This window comes from Nyctibius grandis, chromosome 23 (assembly GCF_013368605.1).
Source record: "Nyctibius grandis isolate bNycGra1 chromosome 23, bNycGra1.pri, whole genome shotgun sequence".
Taxonomy (NCBI): domain Eukaryota; kingdom Metazoa; phylum Chordata; class Aves; order Nyctibiiformes; family Nyctibiidae; genus Nyctibius; species Nyctibius grandis.
The window spans coordinates 6,262,167-6,284,727 of NC_090680.1; the positions used below are offsets into that span (position 1 = coordinate 6,262,167).

At 39.5% G+C, this 22,561-nt stretch overlaps 2 protein-coding genes across 10 annotated transcripts in view; one reads left to right on the plus strand and one right to left on the minus strand.

Moving 5' to 3' along the window:
- CMSS1 (cms1 ribosomal small subunit homolog) overlaps positions 1-22,561 on the minus strand; it is a 246,919-nt gene that overhangs the window by 214,740 nt on the left and 9,618 nt on the right. The gene's annotated exons all lie outside the window — the stretch shown is intronic.
- FILIP1L (filamin A interacting protein 1 like) overlaps positions 1-22,561 on the plus strand; it is a 212,370-nt gene that overhangs the window by 181,955 nt on the left and 7,854 nt on the right. For all 9 annotated transcript variants that reach the window (XM_068417328.1, XM_068417329.1, XM_068417327.1 and 6 more), the window contains one exon: positions 10,046-12,797. In XM_068417328.1, the coding sequence (XP_068273429.1) occupies positions 10,046-12,797 (2,752 nt within the window). The remainder of the gene's footprint in view (positions 1-10,045; positions 12,798-22,561) is intronic.

Consider the following 22,561-nt stretch of genomic DNA (forward strand, 5'->3'; position numbering starts at 1 on the left):
AGAGCTACTTCAGGAAGTAATCACACCAGAAAACGGGCTTACTTTTGTCTTAGGATGTATGTATGTAATACATTTTTTTATGGGTATGAGCAGGACCCTCAAGAAGTCACGGAATTTTATCATCCTGTACAGGAGTGACACCACCTACATCATTCCTGAGGAATGTTTGTCTAATTGTTTTTAACTAGCCCCATTCCTGCAAATGACAGCGAACTCTCAGTCTTCCCAGACAGTCCCATGCAGTACTAAAGTACCTTTATTTAACTTACAGTGTTTAATGTATGTGGTTCTAATCACAATTTCAGCACAAATTCTTGTCATGTGCATCGAACATGTGGAGAACAAAGCCTGCAGCCAGCTTCCACCTGCCTGAAAGCAAGTGGCCCCTGGATGACTGAGCAGCTTATCCAGGACTGGCAGCAACAAGGGTCAAGCCTTCAGTTCAACAGAGGAAGTTTGCGTGGCAATATGGAAAGTTCTAAATTTTATCACTGCTGATGACTGGTAATATACAAATAAGGCCATGATTAGCATCAGAGATAGGCACAGTGGCTATTCTGCTCGTGGATAAAAATGTGGCCCCAAACATTTACTTCTATATAAAAAGTGCATTAAAATTGTTTTAAAGAACATCCAGTTCCTGTAAATGTTATGGGAAAATGACATTTAGGACTAACCAGTCTCCTCTGAGTAACATGATGTGTTATTGTTGGCTGAGTGCCATCTTCTGTCATACCAAAAATATTAACTAATTGAAGTTAAAAAAAGTTTGTATGAATTGGAGCTTTGCACAATTTTGCCCAGTTCTGGTCAAGACAGCAGCACTAGCACTGCCCCGTGTGAACCAGATACCAGTAGAGCACTTATTTTCCCAACTGCCACCCAGAAATGCATCCGTAAAACATAAGTCCACCTTGAACCTACACACTGATGTTACAGATACACAAAATTAAAAAAAAAAAAATCAAATTATAGACAGGATCGATCTATTGAATTTGCTAAAAGAAAACTCAGCTTGTTCTCTTAATCTAAAACAAGTATTACCATTAAACTGAAAAGTGTAAAAAGATGACTTAAGGGTTACAAACTTATACAGAGCTGAAGCAACTGACTCATTCAGCGAATCTGAACTTCTGCAAACTCCTCAGGCACTTGAAGGATGCAGCTGAAATAGCCAAGACAAAACCTCAGCCCTCCAACTATTGCGCTTCCATCAACAGCAAACACAGCACGGCAGTGGTAACTAAGTAGTACTTGCCTCATATAAACTAAACACCCATGGCTGGGGTAATAACACATCCACCTGCCCATGGAGGAAGAAAATAATAATGGAAAAACACTGTCCTGATCATCTCTGTAGTACTGAGTGTTTTATAACACTGGTGATTTTAAGAACAGCTCAATAACTGTGGTCAAGCAATAATGTTCTAGCAGTAATGCTTAAAGTATACATTTAAACACAACTCAGGTTCATAAAGACAGAGGATCTCTTCCATGAGTTTAACTTGATATCATGCATATCAAATATCAAATCATCAAAAGCAATCATGTCATTTAAAAATCACAAATTATGGAAAGCAGTAGTTGTCTTGGTTTATTTTTCATAGTTGCCACACTATTAAAACCTCTTTGGGTTAATATTCATTCTCAAAATGATCTGTTACAGTAAGTTAACACTGCTTTTCCATTTTAATAAATCTGAAGTTCAGGCACAAAATTTTACTTGTTAAAAATGAAGAAAAGACAAAACCAGGACCTGGATTAGTAACTGAGAAGTTCTGCCTCACTCTTGTTGCTTTGACCCCTGTACCACATCTCTTGTGGTTCATCTTTCCATTTCCTTCTGAAAGCTTTCCATCTGCAGAACTATAATTTCCTGGCTGACGTAAATTTGAAGAGTTCCAAATTCTGGCGTTGCATCTGAAATTACTTGCTTTATTTCCGACTTTACAAGCAATGTGGAGAGAGGGTGAGAGGGACAGAGAGGTGGGGGTGGAGGGGAATGAACATGCACTACGGTAATATGAAAAATTCCCAAACTACTAACCAACAAAACCCAAGTCGTATTCCCGTGAGCCTGTGAAGTTATTCAGATTCAGAACAGAAAAGGATTAACAGTCACGCTACATGCACAATTATACGCCATGGAAATGCCAACAGTAATAGATACTGACTTCAAAGAATAACTGAAATAGCTGTTAAATCCAGAAAGAAGGAAGAAGAAAGAAGAGTGCATCTCAAACAGGGTGACACATCAGAGCCCAGCTCACAACTCATTGTGCCGTGTCTTCTAGTGGCTGAACTCTGGGACCGGAGTTTTTAAGGCGAGCTTCAAGGAAAACTCATTAATATTGTGGTCGTGTCAGGCCAGCGCTCATTTACAATTGTTTTTCAGGATATGCAGTCAAGGGAAAAAAAAAAAAAGGGAAACAAAACAAAAACCTGTCACCAACTTAACAGGATAGCAACTTCTTCACTCCCACTTAAAACTCCTGCACCTTCCTACCAGGATCACAGACGTTGCTACCGTTACAAGACTAGAGACAGACAGAATTAATAACCATCACCTTGCACAGTCAAACAGTTACTGCCACTGAACACAGCAATGCTTTTTACACAAGACTGATGTTTTGGGAGGTGATTTCCAAGAACATTTAGATATGGAAAGAATGTAATTCAAGACAAAGTTATTTTCTTAAACTGAAGTTTCATGATAAAACAAAACTGAATGTTAGTGCTGAATTAAAATTACTCCAACTAGAAGTGAACGTTAATCCAGTCTTAAATCTTAAATTAACCAACATAAATGTGTGGAAAATTTCTCATGCCATTTACTGTCACCAAATTTACACAGGATTTCATAACATTTATGAGTGCCAATATCCCTATATCACCAGGAAGAATTTTCACCAGCTTAGTAGTTGTTAAATCATGGTCACAAACAACGTTACTGTCCCAGATTAATTAATTTTTAAAAGAATATATTACCTGTGCATGTTTACTCAGCGTCACAGCTAAAAACATCTGGTTATCCATTTGAAATTTTGCCCAAGTTAACCCAGAACTGGCAACACCATTCATCATATATGACTTCTATTAAGACTTGTAAAGCAAGTCAGCATTTTAAGCATCAGATAAAACAATGATTACTCTGTGGTAGTTTGTGGAGTAACAACCAGAACTCACACTCCCCCTCATTACAAGTCCTCATTTTATAAAATACATTTCCTTATTGGGAAATTTTCCTTACACACAGTTTCTTGCAGTTGAGACACCCTTTGTGGAGGTTTGCATCCTTAGCATAAACTAACAATTTAAACTACATGTGTAAATAATATACTGGAAAACAAATTTTAAAATGAGTGTTCACGTTCTGTTGGGAAGTGCTGACTGATTCAGATAAAGCCAACAGATTACACAATGGCTATGGTATGTTGTTGCTGCTGTAATTTCAAAGGCTTTTGGCTTTCTTTGTGACAGGGGAAAAAAAAGAAGCATCAATAAAGATAAAAAAGAAAGCCATAAAAGTAGCTATAACACATGTCTTCATAAAAACTACACATCAATAGGTAGAACTGTAGGCAAAGGAAAAAAAATGCATAGCCACCCCAAGACCAGAAACCCATTTTAACAACCCCAAATTTTGTTGCCATAAACCATGGAAGGCACAGACAGACTGGCTTTCTTCTGAAAAGAAATATTTAACTGCATAGGTGTCAAAAATTACAACAGCTTGTAAGATTTACCAGAAATGATGAAGCATGTTTCTTCTCTTATTAAAGGCCAGACCATGGTTTATTGCTAACTGAGAAGAATGCCTCAGACGAAGAAGCATGACTTCATCTACACTTAAAAGCTTTCAGCTTAGTGTTTTTATTTGCATTGTACAGGGGGAAATTCAAGCACATGTCCAAAAACTTCAGAAGCAAGACTCCCTCATGTTATAACCTGTAGAACCTCTAGAAAGCCCCATCTTTTACCTGGCGAAGGGTGAAGAGCACATAAGCTAGATAAAAATATGTATCTGTATGATTTACAAAAAAAAAAGTCCAGACATTCAATATCTTAGTTATTTCTGCAGAATGATCTGATAAAAATCAAGACATTAATAAGGTGTATATTAAAATCTCCTCAATACTTTGGTGGAAGGAATGATATAAGTATAGCTTTATAAACCAACACCTATTTCACTTGCATCCTTAAAGAATGCAGCCTTTTAGTGCCATGGTCTAGTTGACAGGGGGGTGTCAGGGCGATGGTTGGACTCGATGATCCCAGAGGGCTCTTCCAACCTGGTTGATTCTGTGATTCTGTGATTCTTTTCTAAAGCTATCATTACAAGACTGCTTACAGAAAAAAAAAAAATCATCATTTTTATTCGTATTATTCTAAGAATAATGATTCATTCTAGAACAACCTCAAAAAATTAAAACTAAGAGTCTTGCAATCTTAGTCTCCCATGCTTTCTCTAGTCTTCCTGAAATTCAAAGGCAAAGCAGTCCCCTTAGAATCCTGTAAAAACATAAATTAAACATCGATGTAAGATGTTGAGGTGTTGGAGCGAGTCCAGAGGAGGGCGACCAAGCTGGTGAAAGGTCTGGAGGGTCTGAGCTATGAGGAACAGCTGAGGGAGCTGGGGTTGTTTAGCCTGGAGAAGAGGAGGCTCAGAGGTGACCTTATTGCAGTCTACAACTACCTGAAGGGAGGTTGTAGTGAAGTGGGAGTTGGCCTCTTCTCCCGGGCAACTAGCGATAGGACAAGAGGACACAGCCTCAAGCTTCGCCAGGGGAGGTTCAGGTTGGACATTAGGAAGAATTTCTTCTCAGCAAGGGTCATTAGCCATTGGAAGGGGCTGCCCAGGGAGGTGGTGGAGTCACCATCTCTGGAGGTGTTCAAGAAAAGACTGGACATGGCGCTTAGTGCCATGGTCTAGTTGACAGGGTGGTGTCAGGGCAACGGTTGGACTCGATGATCCCAGAGGGCTCTTCCAACCTGGTTGATTCTGGGATTCTGTGATTCTGTAATACAGGTCCCCCCATGACAACAGAAAACCCCGTTTAAGTGGGAAAATCCACTTAAAGACGAAATTATATTATATGACACCAAGACGACAATTAATTGTTTTGGGAGTCCCCGTATCTTGTAGAGAACACAGAGTCATTATGTTGCTAACTATAATGTAACATAGCTGAAGCCATATGCACTTGAAAAAACCCTGGGAAACAAGACAAGGCGATTGAATGCACGGTGTTAACACCAAGAAGCTATAGTATGCGTAGTGAGGAAAGCGATTACAATGAAGAGAGCCGACAAATACAATTTCTTTAAGGAAATAAAAAAGCAGGCAACAGGTACTGCAAACAAGTACGATAGTAAGACACAATAAAGCAGTCATTTATAACAGAAGCTCTGAAGAAAAAGTAATAAGACACTGCCCTGACTCTGTTTAACTACCTAACATCCACGTTCATAAAAACAATTTCCAGTGCCTTAATTCAAATGATGTAAATAATCAAGCCTTGACCTGCAGAAGTCAGGTTCCCCAAAAAAGCTGACCAAAACCAAGTGATGAATTTAAAAAAACAACCAAAGCAAAAAAACCAAAACAAAACAAAAAAAACACCCCAAACATTTTAGGGTCCTCTTCCATTCCTAAGTGCACGTGTACAGACACAGTTGCTGTGACCTACTGAACCATGAAATGGGAATTCAGCAGCCAAAGAAAAATTCTTCTGCAAATATTAACAGACTCTCAGCTGACTTCTTACAATATTAATCTCAACTCTGTCCAGGAAATCATTATCTATTCAGCACTGTTGAGAGCATTTTTATATATATATATATTTTCTTATACATGAATATTTCTGTATAGGAACACATGAATAAGCATACAGTTATCAAAAACAAGTGCAAAACCTCATTTGACTAAACAATATAAAGAAAATATACCATGCTTAATACATTCCTTTTTTCTTTTTAGAAATATATAAAAATCCCTTAACTCCCAGCTTCTGCATTATGCTTCGTAACCTAACTTCAACGGAGTGATTTTATAGAAGTCTTTTTTCAAAAAGAAATAGATTTCAGGAGTTAGAAATATTTGTTTGTATTTCCATTTGAATCTTTAAAATGCATTTTATCTTTTGAATGAAGGAAACATTTTTAAATACCCTAGCATCTTTTGGCATGACCAAAGAAACAGAATCTCTTGAAAATCCTTCTCAGTTTATACCATGATGCAGTTCAGATACCAATAATGTAGGCATTTTCATTCAAATAACCCTTGCAACACAGACTTGATTAGAGATTGGGTTAGACTGCCTCACTCAAGAGCTCAGTTTGGGCTGGAACTCAAGTGCTTTGCTGCAGCAAGTCTTAAGCATTCCAGATAGCTTGAGAAATGAAGTTCTAGAGGAAAAAAAGAGGAGAAGACAGAAAAAAATACAAATTGTACATAGACAGATGCTCACTGGAAGGACTGCGGGGATTATTCACTCAAACATTTGTCAGCTGGTTTTATTTATTATGTATGCACAGTTATCTTATTTGCATCATAAGAAATTATACAGCATCCCTGTGAAAATTACAATTGTTGGTTACTATTTGGTCTAAGAGTTTTCTTTCTCAAGCAATTTAAGAGGCATCAGTCACTACGGCATTACAGTTTCATTTGGCCAGAGATACCAACTAGTTAATATGGAAGTGTTGGGTAAAGCACTAATTAATTTAGGTATTAATCCCCTCAGCTAAATTGGCCTTACAATAATAAATTACAGTGAAGCAAGCTAAAATAAATCAAATGCTAATAAGCCCAAGTCTATTTTAACAGTATTAATGTAAGATGTCTTAACGTCAGCACACACAAAAACTGAGTTTGTTCCAAATGAAATTGTTAGTTATGCTTCTGTTATGGGTTTATATCTATGGCAACGGTAAATCATCAATTGAACTTCACTACTAAAGCATTTAGAGACAAGGGTGGGGAGGGAAGAGAGATTTATTTTTTTTTTTTTTGCACTAAAAAGAACTCAAACTGAAAGTAGCACTGAAAAGTGGACAAAAGTTTATACACCAACACAGTAAACAGCTGCCTTTGGAGATGGCGCAGTCGTCTCCCCATTTATTAGTTCTGTCAGCCAGCAGCATTCCTTCAAGCTTACTGCACAAACCTCTTCCTCTCCACTTACACATGTTCCCGTTTGTTTTCCCCTTTATGTTAACTGACTGTTGCAAAGAATTTGGGGCTGCTTTAAGTCTTTGATGTCAACTCTGTTTATTGCTACGTCCCACTCCGTCAATTTTTCATATAAAGCATTTCATTACATTCAATATAGTACAACTTATGCACTAAAATAAAAACAGCAGGGATGGTGAAGGTGGTGTAAGAAATGTCATAGTCACAGAATCACAGAATCAACCAGGTTGGAAGAGCCCTCTGGGATCATCGAGTCCAACCATTGCCCTGACACCACCATGGCAACTAGACCATGGCACTAAGTGCCATGTCCAGTCTTTTCTTAAACACCTCCAGAGATGGTGACTCCACCACCTCCCTGGGCAGCCCCTTCCAATGGCTAATGACCCTTTCTGAAAAGAAATTCTTCCTAATGTCCAACCTGAACCTCCCCTGGCGAAGCTTGAGGCTGTGTCCTCTTGTCCTAGCGCTAGTTGCCTGGGAGAAGAGGCCGACTCCCACTTCCCTACAACCTCCCTTCAGGTAGTTGTAGACTGCACTAAGGTCACCTCTGAGCCTCCTCTTCTCCAGGCTAAACAATCCCAGCTCCCTCCGCCATTCCTCGTAGGTCAGACCCTCCAGACCCTTCCCCAGCTTGGTCGCCCTCCTCTGGACTCGCTCCAACACCTCAACATCTTTCTTGAAGTGCGGGGCCCAGACTACATTCAATATAGTACAACTTATGCACTAAAATAAGAACAGTAGGGATGGTGAAGGTGGTGTAAGAAATGTCATAGTCACAGACTTCTACACAATACCACCATTAAATCAGCAAGTCTGATGGACAGCTGTAGAATGGCAGGGACTTCCTCTCTCCGTGCAGCACTACAATGCTGCCAAAGGGGATGTTGCTGAGGCAGCCTATTAAATGCCCAGAAATATATGCCTCCAGTCAGTCAAGAGCTAATAAAGAGCTGTGCAAAGGAGGCCGTTATCTAAGCTCTTCCTGAAATAAAAGGATGCTGCAACAGGAATTTGTCAGTGGGAAGCTGTAAAGGCTCACCACTTGGACAAGGGCATCACAATAGTGACCAGAGACAAAAGTGAAACAGGGATCTTACGTCTCAGCAGCAACTTCTAGAGAGTCATCGTCATATTTCAGAGGGGGAAAAAAAAATAGAAAATGCCAGGGGGCATACATATTCTAATATAACATAAAAATTCTAATACCTTATTACTTCAATCTAGGCTTTTCCGATTTTTCTTTAATACTAGAATATAGTTATAGGTTGGCTGTGAGAAAAATCTAATTGAAAGGAGACAAATGTGCTGGCCAGACCTAATCATACCTCAGACCAACACGACAAACATCTCCCTGATAAAGAAAAGTCCACAAAAGAATGTAACTATTTGAGGTATTTGGGGTTTTCTTAGGATCTTGCATAAACAAATGCACAACCTTACCCCAAGTCTCTCACAAATTAAGTATTTTGCATCTCGGTAAAGGCTGAGTACTAATACAAACTTGTAAAACTAATCTTGGAAAGCCATTATGTAAACCTTCAAGAATCATGGAAAGCAGAGTGGCACTTAGGTATATCGGCAAGTTTTGGATATAGATGGAATCCAAGCCTAAGAGGCAGCAAGATGTTTGGGCTTTTTTAAGTTCAAAAGGCACAACCTGAATACCTGTCTATCTGCTGACTGCATTTTGTGTGTGTGTGTGTGATACAAGGTCACAGGCCTGCATTTTCACTGAGAATTGACTTACCTACAATGTTTAGTTTTACTTTGACGTGCTGCTTAGAAATTGACATAAGGCAGCCTGACTAACTGCCTAGTGTGGCTACATTTCCTTCACATACTTTAATATCCATAAAGTTTAATCATAAAACATCAGTATGGTTTATAAGTAACTTAAAGGTATCAGGCGGTTTATGATGCTGTAAATGATACCTGTCCTTGAGGGCTGCACTGATTTAATTTCTCAACCACTATGACAATCCCATTTCTTGAAAAACCTGCACGCACATAAGCTCGCCTCAGCAAACAGCCCACATCAGTGTTGTTCCAGTGCAGAATAGCAAAAAGTTCTGTTGCACCGATACCTGCAAAAAGCTGTAAATGTAATCAAAGATGCACAATTACTAAACGTAAGTCTAAATGATCATATTGAAGTGTCCGTTACAAAATCTGGAATATTGTGTCCAGTTCTGGGCCCCTCAGTTCAAGAAGGACAGGGAACTGCTAGAGAGAGTCCAGCGCAGAGCCACGAAGATGATTAAGGGAGTGGAACATCTCCCTTATGAGGAGAGGCTGAGGGAGCTGGGTCTCTTTAGCTTGGAGAAGAGACTGAGGGGTGACCTCATTAATGTTTATAAATGTGTAAAGGGCAAGTGTCATGAGGATGGAGCCAGGCTCTTCTCAGTGACATCCCTTGACAGGACAAGGGGCAATGGGTGCAAGCTGGAACACAGGAGGTCCAACATAAATATGAGGAAAAACTTCTTTACGGTGAGGGTGACCGAACACTGGCACAGGCTGCCCAGAGAGGTTGTGGAGTCTCCTTCTCTGGAGACATTCAAAACCCGCCTGGACGCGTTCCTGTGTGACATGATCTAGGTAATCCTGCTCCGGCAGGGGGACTGGACTAGATGATCTTTAGAGGTCCCTTCCAACCCCTGACATTCTGTGATTCTGTGAAAAGAACTTCTGAGTGGAAAGTAAGGCCTGTGGGCGCCGCTGCACTGCAAGGAGAGGTCTGCTTGTAGTTTCAAGCGGATGTTCATGTACATCTGGCAGAGATGTCATGATATTTCAGCTGTGTTTTTAAATGTAGTTTGTAAACTACAATATTATTTCCTCCCACAGATTGAAAAAGCTTCTTGAACAAGAAACAGCATATCAGGCAAAAAAAGAGAAGGAAAGCAACAAGAAAATAGCTAATCTGAAAGAAGAATTGACTAAACTGAAATCCTTTGCTTTAATGGTGGTGGATGAACACCAAAGACTCACTGAACAGTTGAACCAACAAAGTCAAAAAATTCAAGAATTAACCACTTCTGCAGAACAAGCACATGAGAAGCTGGCTTTTGCTGAGGCAAAAGTTCAGGAAGAGGAACAGAGAGCCAGCAGGCTGGAGGCTGAGCTTCAAGCCCAAAGCAGTAAGGTTTCCCAAGACCAAGAAGCAATGATGGCCAAACTAACCAATGAAGACAGTCAGAATCGTCAGCTCCGGTTAAAATTAACTGCCCTAAGCCGACAAATTGATGAACTGGAAGAGACCAATAAATCTTTACGAAAAGCAGAAGAAGAACTGCAAGACCTAAGGGATAAGATAAATAAGGGAGAGCGTGGGAACTCCACGCTTATGAGTGAAGTAGAAGAACTACGGAAACGACTGCTGGAGATGGAAGGGAAAGATGAAGAGCTCATAAAAATGGAAGACCAGTGCAGAGAACTTAACAGAAAGTTAGAAAAAGAAGCATCACAGAGCAAGAACCTTAAAGGGGAAGTTGATAAACTCAATAAAAGAATTATGGACTTGGAGAAATTAGAAGATGCTTTCAACAAGAGCAAACAGGAATGCTACTCCCTGAAATGCAACCTAGAAAGAGAAAAAATGTTAACAAAGCAGTTGTCCCATGAGCTGGATGGCTTAAAAGCTAGAATTGGCGAGCTTGAAGCGATTGAAAGTAAGTTAGAAAAAACTGAGTTCACACTTAAAGAAGATTTAACAAAGCTGAAAAGTCTAACAGTGATGCTTGTGGATGAACGAAAAACTATGGGTGAAAAAATAAAACAAACAGAAGAAAAGCTGCAAGCTGTGACTTCTCAGCTTCAGGTGGAACAAAACAAAGTGATGTCCGTTACAGAGAAACTAATTGAGGAAAGTAAAAAGGCACTGAAATCAAAATCTGATGCAGAGGAAAAAGTGTCCAGTGTTACAAAAGAAAGAGATGAACTGAGAAACAAGCTCAAAGCAGAAGAGGAGAAAGGAAGTGATCTTGTTTCCAAAGTGAATATTCTAAGAAAAAGACTTGAGTCACTGGAAGCTGTTGAAAAAGAGTTTCTTAAAAATAAACTTAAGGACAGTACTAAATCCAGCACATCCTTGCAGCAGGAGAACAACAAAATCAAAGAGCTTTCTCAAGAAGTTGAGAGGCTTAAGCAGAAGCTGAAAGAAATGAAGGCTATAGAAGATGATCTTATGAAAACTGAAGATGAATTTGAATCTCTAGAACGAAGATATGTCAATGAACGGGACAGAGCCAAGCTGCTCTCAGAGGAGCTGGAGGCTGTGAAAATGGAAGTGGCTAGGTATAAATTAACAGAAAAGGCAGAGTCCAATCAAGAGCAGCGTCTTTTTAAGAAGCTCAAAGAAGAGGAAGCTAAATCAAGTCATCTTTCCAGAGAAGTAGATGCACTGAAAGAGAAAATTCATGAATACATGGCAACAGAAGACCTAATCTGTCACCTCCGAGGTGATCATACAGTCTTACAGAAGAAACTCCTCCAGCAAGAAAACAAGAACAGGGAGTTAGCAAGAGAAATGGAAAACCTCACAAAAGAATTGGAGAGGTATAGACGCTTCAGCAAGAACTTCAGGCCCGGTCTCAATGGAAGGAGAATTTCCGATTTGCAACTTTTTTCTAAAGAAGTCCAGACAGATCCAGCAGACAACGAACCACCCGATTACAAAACCCTCATGCCTTTAGAGCGAACAGTTATAAACGGGCAGCTGTATGAAGACAGCGATAATGAGGACAAAGACAACAATGAGGAGGAACAAACAGTGTCTTTCAAAAGCAACCCATCCATTGCAAATGCTGTGAACAAAAAATTATGGATCCCTTGGATGAAGTCCAAAGAGAGCCATCCTCAAAACGGGAAGATTCATACAAAGCAAAATGGGAACTGCGCGCAGACTGGAGACCTAGTGCTAAGCCATACGCCTGGCCAACCTCTTCACATAAAAGTAACTCCAGACCACGGACAAAACACGGCAACACTTGAAATAACTAGTCCTACCACTGAAAGTCCTCACTCCTACACAAGCACGGCAGTTATACCCAACTGTGGCACTCCAAAGCAAAGAATAACCATTATTCAAAACGCCTCCTTAACGTCTGTGAAATCAAAAGCAGCAGAAGGTTACATGAGCCCAGAGCAAGTAATTTCTCCTATTACTATGGCTACTTTTGCAAGATCTCAAACTCCTGAATCATGTGGTTCTTTAACTCCTGAAAGAACAATGTCCCCTTTGGCTTTACCAGGCTCAAGTTCTCAGGAACAGATGCTCTCCTCGGAGCCTTTGGAAATGGGAGCCAAGCATGCCATTTTTAGAGTATCCCCAGACAGGCAGTCATGGCAGTTCCAGAGATCTAACAGTACAGGATCAAGTGTCATAACTACTGAGGATAACAAAATCCACATCCATTTAGGAAGTCCTTATGTCCAAGCTCTCACCAGTTCCAAGCCCATCAGCCCTTGTAATCTGGTGCAAGACAACAGAACTCCAGCACTAGCTAATGGCCTACCCAGTAAGCCCACCAGTAAAATCACCAGCAGTATTACTATCACACCAACAGCCACTCCTCTCCCACGGCAATCACAAATTACAGTAAGTAATGTCTATAACTGACCCCCATCCATGCTGACACCCTTACCAGCAACCCATCCTGTTTTTCATCCCAGCAAGAATTATTTGGAACAGCCCCTTTATTTTGGGAGAGATCTGTGCATGAACTATACAACAGTATACGGAACTAATGTTAAGTTTTGCCTGCTTAGTGTTATCGAGTGTGCACTTACTGTATATCTTCTCATTGAAATACAGTTATGTAAAATATTTAGTCTTGCACTTGTAAAAATGCATCTTTATGTATTTCCATTTCCAAAATAACTCACATTACTTCTGACTGCAACTGGCCTTGATAAAATATTTTAACATTGCAAAAACAGTAAATAATTGATTATTTTTATCATTGCTTGCAGTATATTTTTGTTCGTTATGTGTGTTTTGTATTTTTTTTGCATGTACGGTAGAATTTGATTTAAGCCATAATATTGCCTGCTAACTTCAGGTAAGACTTGATTCATTGTCTTCCCTGCTATTTCCCAGCTCCTCCTAGCCCTCTCATTTCAGATAATTGTCAGTACATCGCACACAAATACTCAAAATATTATGTATTGTATCTCATTACAAATTTATGATGCATACATGATATGTTCCAGAGCACAACCACCTCCCCATCTTTTTTTACACTGTTTGGTTAAAACTCTTCTTAAATCTTCCTGTAAACCTTCACTGTAAGTTAAATGAGTTCAGAAGCTTACATCACAAAATGATTCTCCCCAAACAAGGCACGTGGCTTTTTCCAATGCAGCAGAAAAACTGCCATGGCTTAGGTCCGCTGCAAAACAATGAACAGAAACACTTACATTCCTAAAGGAGAACTCAGCAGAATGGATTCACACATAATATTCAAATTTCATCTGAGCTCCTAGCCATCAGTTCAGCCTACAAAATACATCACAAGGGGTGTGGTCAGCAGGTCGAGAGAGGTTCTCCTCCCCCTCTACTCTGCCCTGGTGAGGCCGCATCTGGAGTATTGTGTCCAGTTCTGGGCCCCTCAGTTCAAGAAGGACAGGGAACTGCTAGAGAGAGTCCAGCGCAGAGCCACGAAGATGATGAAGGGGGTGGAACATCTCCCTTATGAGGAGAGGCTGAGGGAGCTGGGTCTCTTTAGCTTGGAGAAGAGGAGACTGAGGGGTGACCTCATTAATGTTTATAAATATGTAAAGGGCAAGTGTCATGAGGATGGAGCCAGGCTCTTCTCAGTGACATCCATTGACAGGACAAGGGGCAACGGGTGCAAGCTGGAACACAGAAGGTTCCACATAAATATGAGGAAAAACTTCTTTACGGTGAGGGTGACCGAACACTGGCACAGGCTGCCCAGAGAGGGTGTGGAGTCTCCTTCTCTGGAGACATTCAAAACCCGCCTGGACGCGTTCCTGTGTGATATGGTCTAGGCAATCCTGCCCCGGCAGGGGGATTGGACTAGATGATCTTTCGAGGTCCCTTCCAATCCCGAACATTCTGTGATTCTGTACACTGAAGAAGAAACAAGATTAGCAAACCATGGCACACTTGCATGTTTTTCATATAACAGGCACGGAAGGCTTGACAGAAGCATTAAGAAGTAGTACTAGACCAGCTCTCCAAACATGTACACCTGTGGTAAACAGGAGTACCACACGGAACGGACAGAACAGGTGAAAGTATTTCAATGATGGATACAGCATTAGTGCCTAAGAAAAGGCCAGAAACAGAAGCAATTCTGCCCTTTACACGTGTTCCAAGCAGTCAATCCTGACGTCCCAGAAAATATTGCTATCAGTGGACCAACTTCCCACAGAATGTAAATCAGCCCAAAAGACCCGAAATGCACTTTCAAGTGTCTCTTTTTCAAAAGCTGTAAACCACAAATGTAAATTGGAACAGCTGCTGCTTATTCTAAAAAGTTTAATGCCTGTTCATCTTATGCTCTTGAGGGGGAAAATTGTTTTTAAAAAAATTCAATCTCCTTATCAACAAGGAAGTTTGCAAGTAAGCAGAAAGTCCCTGTTCACTAAGCCCATATCTTTATTCTGTTTACATTATCTAGAGGAAAAAAAATAATTTCTGCAGTATAACTTAGCAATTGATTCAGGAAAGGACTTTGGTACATGCTTTCACATAACAAGGGGACTTTTATCCCTTTCAGTCCTTTTGATGGACAGGAATCTAAATGATTACAACTGTAGGTAATAATTGATTTTAGAAGGAACAGTTTCTATTTAAAAGCAAAGCCCACCACCCATACACAGTTTTCTCAGTAATATTAACAATGGGAAGAAAAAATACTAACTTATAAGATATGTGATAGAAATGGATCTAACAAATGTATTACAGTTGAGCAGTGGCAATTTTAAAAAGGCAAAATGTGTATCTGCACAAGCCTAGCTTAATGTCATGCTGATACAACATCTCCTGAAGTTACTGGGCTTCATAAGAGGTCCTTCCCTCTTCTTTTGTCTCAGTTTTATCTCCACTGACTGCAAAAGTGAGATCTAAGATCTGGGTCAGAACAAGTACACAGTTTTATCCTGCAAAGCAAACTTTGGCTCCCACCAACTTCAGCAAAAAGTTACTGATCAAGATAGCAGCCAACACTCAGGCAAGTCAAGATTATAATAATTTTAGTGTGTGCTAATTATACAAATAAATTACTTAGCTACATTTGGGTTACACACTCTTAACCGCAGGGTTCACTCACAATTAAAAAGCAGCCCATTCACAACAGGTTCTCTGTGTTTCTACTGCACACCCTGCTGATCCACACCCAAGATCTCTGCAGGGACACATGACAAACATGGCACTGAATAACTGTCTGAAGTACACCCTTGCTAGTGTACCAACAGACACCAGTCTCCAAAAATTTAAGGATTACCAGTTGTCCTCCAGAAGCATCAACATTTTCTTCAGCTGGACTTAAAAATCTTGTAGAAAGAACCATTTTGTTCCAAAGCATACAGAACTGTGTCGATCATTAACCACCTGGCCACCTGTTACAACGTCTTGTAAAAGAAAAGAACAAATCAGGACATAGCAATGAGCACACTTAGTGCTTTGGACAATTCCCAAGCTATTATGAATACAAAACCTAGGTGAGAGTTCACATCACTTATAAGTTTAATTATTAAACAGAACAGTACTTCTGTTCCTGTCTTAATCCTTACCCTGGCGATGGTTTACCAGTACCTGTCCAATTAACAAAAGACAAAGGAATCAGCCACTCATGACCATTAACTCCTAAATAAGAAGCATCACTATTGCCTGTAAATGAACTTGCTATTTTTCCTAAAAACACACCTTAATTAAGGGATGCTTATATTCCCCTGCTGATGAAACAATCTATGCATAGATCTTAACTGACTTCACAGTGCAATTTTTGTCATTCGTTTCAACAGATGAAAATTCAAATAATTATTTTGATTAAAAATAAGGTTTGCAGAATAAAACCTGTTCATCCTGTTGAAATTCCCAAAAATCTATTTCAAAGCACACAGAAGAGAAAATAAACACCTGGATGTATTTGTTGAGAGCTGAAACTTAACTTATTTCTGTTCAAGCAATTAAGTAACTGTAAGTGTATCATAAAATAGCAAATAGGAAGCATTAATAATAATAAGCAAATTACCTATTTACAAATTAACCTCAAGTTGTTCATATCACCACTCCGTATTTCAGATTATTTCCATTTTGCTGAGTGGGAACATTCACCTACTTCCTTGGCAGACAAAGAGAAAACAGCAGAGCAAGGAGAAAATTAAATGAGTTGTCTGCAAATTGATTTAAATACTCTGAACAAAAACATCAAGCATAATCATATTAAAATTCAACCAAGTAAAGTAGCTTTTCTAGGAATGTCAAGCATTCCATAAATGGTAAGTATTGCTGTTTGTTTGGAGGCTGAGATACTTTTGTTTTCAGCATTTGCCCAGAAGCCTAAAATCTGACAGGTATGTAATGATTCAATTAAGTGTTAAGGGAAATATGGTCACAAAGTAGCATGTATCAGAGGGATTAAACTGTGAAAGAGAGCATAAAAGTAGTTTTCAGCAGATCATAATATCAATATTCTCTTTTCCAAAACTCTTAGCAAGCATCTCCTGTGAAGTCTAAAAATCTACCCTTTCCCCTGGATGTTAAGTCCCCAGAAGAAAGTGAGAATTAACTGATAAAAAATGGCAGAAGTTATCAGCCCACTTCCTTCATCTTTCCAGTTTTATTTCAGTGAGTGAGCAAAGGAACACAAGCAAGGGCAGCACAAACGTTATGGTGCTCAGTATTTTTAAGTCATCCTTTTTATGCAATAAATATTTCAGAAGAAATATTTGTAATTTTTGTCCTTACAGGGAGGACAGATGAGAGGAGGGAAGGAAAAGGGAGGAAAAGAAAAAAGAAGAGTATAAGAAGGAATAATGGTATTCTGAGAGAAAAGTGCCCATCCATCAACTGAGAGGTAGTATTTCATGTTACTTAAAAGCCTCCCTCAAGTAGCTAATTAAGAAATAATTGACAAAAATTACACGAACAGCCAGCTAATCTTCCTGATCCAAAGCACACTAAATAATACAATGTCTGGGGACAGAATGTAAGGCTGTAATAAGAAGAAAGATCTGTACGTAAACATCTCTTGCAAGGCTTAGGAAGGCGTGGTCCCCACTGAGGAAAAAATAATCAGAAACAGAGTTGTACAGCACTACTTTGTGATTCAGATTGAATGGATGCTGCAGGGTTAGGTGATGGAAATGGAGTAACCATCTGCAGGATGACTTTGTCCCTAGGAAACAGATACTGAGACAGGCAAAACAAAACTGACAACTGCCTAATCTCCAGGCTTAAGCAAAGACTACCAAAACACTGTTACCAAGAAACAGAAGAGAAAAAAGATCTTATGGTTCAAGTACAGCACAAGTGGGTGTATAAAGACATTTTAAAATTAACACCAAGTACTGTAAGTGGGAAATTGCTCAAAAAAAAGATCAACCTTAAAAACTGAAGAAGGATGAAGCGTTTTCACAACCCTGCAGTCAGTGGCCCCAAGACGTAGCTGAATTCTCTCCACTAGCACATCACCCAATGACCCACCAGACTGTGGGCACCCACAAAGCCTCAAATATCAGAGCTGGCAACTGAACGTTATTCTCCTCTGACCACTAAGCAAGGTACTCTTGGGAAACAGATTTTGAGTACAAGAGGAAAGAGCTGTTTTAATCAATGACTCTCCACTTGCCAAGCAGTGGCCTGACATCACTGGATTTTCATATATGGACAGGCAAAAGAAGCTCCCTCCCCTCTCTTACCCCTACCCACATCCCATATCACAACATATTGCCCTCTCAGTTATGCTGGTTACCCCTGTGTGCTTCTTCAACATATATATTAACTAATAATGGAAAAATACATTCAAAGCTTTTGAACAGGCAATATTGACGCTGAAGACATTTTCATGTTAAAAGGTGTGTGTAGGTATGAGCACAGTTCCACACATCTTTACAAATTGCATACTTAGAAATACCAAAACACATATATCCCTACCTGTCCACAAGCTGTACAGAGTAAGACCCACTGACGAGAATCTTACTTAACAAATGGCAGCGCAGCTTTAAACCAAGTGAACTGGTGATCTCACAGAGATTTGTAAAATAACGTATTCTATAAGAACACTAACAGTTAAGCGCCAGCAGAAACATTTAAGTGCCGGCACTATCCTCTCCTGGACGGAATTAATACTGCAGTGTGTTTAGTATTGTTTAAAAAGGCCATACTACTGCTCTTCTTAGGGACCTTAGGTGCCCTAACAAGGTGCCCAAGATCCCTCCTTGAAGAACTAACAACAAGCAACTGTTCATTTCAGAGAACAGCCACCTCAGTGGTGATGTTGATCAACCAGTCCCAGGTAAATCCTTGTCCTAAGGGAGCTGACCCACAACATAACCTTACCTTTCCCTGCATCTTGTCAATTATCATTTAAAAATGAGTCTTAACTTATGTTTAAAAGATTACCACATTTCCCAGTAAAGACACGTCCCAAGAAAAGCAAGGTATGTGACAATTTTAGTGATTAGGAATACAACATCTGCCTCCAACTCTGTCCAACCATGCTTCTTTTCCTCACCACCAGAAAGTAGATTTAAACTTGGTGTTCAGGAAATAAGACCATGGTGACACATTTGGGTACAGGAGTGCAAATTGTGTCACATACATGGAAATTATTTCTAATATTAATATACATTTTTCTGTCAAATAGGTCATATTATTGAAATCAAGAGTGGTGTAATAGGCCAAATATCAGCAGAAGAGTAGAAATCGCAGAAAACAGAGCTTAGATGGGACCTCAGGACATTTTCCAGCCTATTCACTTACTACAGCTTGACTTAAGCCCTTCCAAAAAAATGCCTGGTTCATCCTGTTCTAAAAAACTTCTGCAATGACAATTTCACAGTTACCCCAGGAATCTATAACAGGGCTGAAATATCTTTGCCATTAAGAATCTTGTTAATTTCTAACCCAAATTTCCTTCGCTGAAGTTGCAATGCAGTATTCACGTTCCTATCCCTGCACTGGACTTTGAAAACTATTTTCTCTGCAACAGACTTTCACATATTAGAAGACAATTATCACGTCTTTCCTCAGTTTTGTTTTCTCCAGGTTAAACAAACCCAATTGCTCTCCCACTTAATAGCTCAAGTACGACAACTGTACAGATTACTAATAATTTTCTCTCTGCAGAGCTGTTTAGAAGAGTGTGACAATTCAGTGCCCCAAGTCAGTTAATACTCTGGCTAAGGTCTTACCAGTGTTAGCTAAGTATAAGGATTATTTAGACTGTTCCTGCTTAAACATCTTAATACAGTCATGCACACAAATGGGTTGCATAAAAGGAAAGGCAGAGCAACTGAGAATTTTCCCTCTGGATTCCTAGAAGAAAGATGACAGGACCTAGGGAAAGAAAAGTAAATATCCAAATGCCCTGTGCAGTTGAGGAGGCCCAACCAGAAATTTTAGCCAAAGCTGTCTTGTTTGGAGACCAAAGGGAATATTCAGGTTTATCACTTAATCTTAACCCATTCTCACTTGCAGACCTGGCTTATGTTCTGACTGCATTCAATCATCCAGGAACAAGCTTAAGTCTGGCAAGAGGTACGCTTGTGCACGTACAAGATGTGTAAAGGATCTTCAGCACCATCCCCTGGCCACTTTCTGTAAAGTTGAAAAGATACTCTCTGTTTCTCAAATTTCTTAAACTAAGAATTCAAGCAGTGAGAAAGAACCTTATCTAAAGTTATTTCTCCTAGATCTAGTTTTATAAGGATGGTAGAAAGGTAAATAAGAAAACTTATAGCAGAAGTAATACATGCTTCCCCTGATTAAACGAATACAGTTCACACAGGAAGCAAAGCATACATCATATTTCCAGAGGAACAAAAAACAAAAAGATTAGGACCAAAGGCAGGAGAACTACTTGAACAGCACAGAAACAGACATATTTTCTCTCCTTGACCCCAACCCCACAAATGCACTTGCCTCAGCCTGCTGCCCAGAAAGCAAGCATTGTATTGTGGTAAAATACCTCATGGCCCATACAAATAACATAAGCCACCTCTGTGCCCGCGGGAAAAAAAAAAAAACCAAAGGATGTATGGAATATATATCCTGATATTTCCAAGCACGCTTTCAGAGTTGACAACCTGAAATTAAGAAGGGCCATTTTCAGAGTTACGTGTGAAAATTCCACAATTGTCACCCGAGAAGTGTTTGTCCTTGTCCCTGAAGTACCTGCAACAAACACAGCCACTGCCTCCCGAGTTCTCCTTCTAACAACCCTTCTGCCCATTCCTATTGTGGGTGATTGACATCTACTTCAGAAGTTAATTTAAAACTGAGGAAGTTAAAAGATCCTTATGGAACTGCAGCTTTCTTGTTTCTTAGATCATTGTTTGCCTTGAAAATGAGCTTTAACTGCTTATTTCTACAACCATAGGCGTTACTGACAAAAACTTTGGTATTTTCTGAGACCAACACCTTATCTAATATGATGCTGTTATATTTACAAACAGACATACAGCATAATTTTCTCATTTCAAAAATGTGGCTAGTTTAATGTCTTTGGGGTTGGTTGTCTCTGCTGTTGCAGTAATTATTTGCCTATATTTACCTAACTGTGTTTAGATACATGAAGTAAAGGAAAACTGCACTACTACTCAGACAGGTAGCTCCTGGGTAACATTTGGTTTCTAGAGGTGTTTTGAGAGCACTGATGGGAACTCACAAGGGCTCTCCAGAACATGAAAGGCAGCTCAGCTTGGTTTTTGAAGGATAAACATATCGTATTTCCCCTTCTATCATCTGGAAACACAGAAAATACAAAAAGTGGCCTAGAGATGGGAATTCAGGGAGCCATAACTAAACAGCAATGATGAACACAGAACCAGTAAATTCGCAATACAAGCACATGTCAAAAAAAGAATGGGGGAGACCGAAAACCATTCATCTTGAAAGAGAAAATAAACTGGTAGAATGGGTGCATACATTTGAAGAGATTCTTGGTGTGCACACAGACTTCCCATACATAGATAAAAGTTAAAAATCAAATTGAAAGACCAGCAAAATATAGGGGGTTTTTTTTAGTCATTCAGGTCTGCCCAAAAAACAAAGTGGACATCCCAACACCCAAGCATGCCATAGCCAAGATATCTACTTACATACCTCTACATTAAGTGGTAGGGAAGGAACTAAGAGGATTGCACAAGAATTTTCAGTACACATACAACTAAACCAATGCAGAACTTGACACACAGCTACTTCCAGGTGCTTTCCAGACAATTCCCACATAACGCTCTTCCCTCTTTACAGGTACATCTTACAGCAGCTTAAGCATTGATCTAGTCAACTGACCCAAAATGTTCTTTTTACAACTCATATTCAAGATTCATATTTTGTCAAGTACCAAGTTCTAAAAAACAAAGTTCAGTCCTTGATCTAGCTACACATGTAATTAAACTCAAAAAGTTAAGTGTCAACAAGCATTTTCCTTAAGTTTAAGTTATTCAGCCTTTCCTAAATTCTTTCCTAAATTCTTTCCTAAATAAATTCTTTCTAGAATTTATATCAGGAATGATGAAAAAGCAACCAATTTTTAAGTGCTGCATAAGGAGGAAGAGAACCAGATGGGCAGTGTTAAATCCCTGCCTACAAAAGAAGTTACAGCTATACAGTTAGATGGGTACAATCACTGAAGTGCAACTTTAGCTGTCCTGGCATATAAACTTAACAGTGGTATAGTTTACTTGCACAGGAAAAAAGCCCTGTAATACAGCTGTTATCCCCAAGTCTGAGCCAGGAGCTGCATTAATTCAGTTATTGTGGCTAAAAGAAAACATAACACACACAAGAGAGAGCAATACAAACACTGTAAGCAGAGCAAACCTTGACAAAGTCATCAGTTATAATGCAACTCTCAGCACTAGGTGATAATAATTTAGATGTATTCAATACTGTCATTCAGAACTGCAAAATTGAACATCATTTTGAATCACCAAAAAATTTTTGCCTGAAACCAAATCCGATGGCTCAGAAGGCCACGCTGTAAATTGTGCTTTTAACGAGCTGGAAGCTGGCGCAAACTATAGGCCAGAGCACAGGGGTATTGTCACACCTAACTTCCAACTGATTTAATAAGACCTTAGGTCCTGAATACCAGTTAGATGCACAACACCTCTAAAAATCTGGGACTACAAATAACTTCTTGAGCTACTAACCCTGCTGTTCAA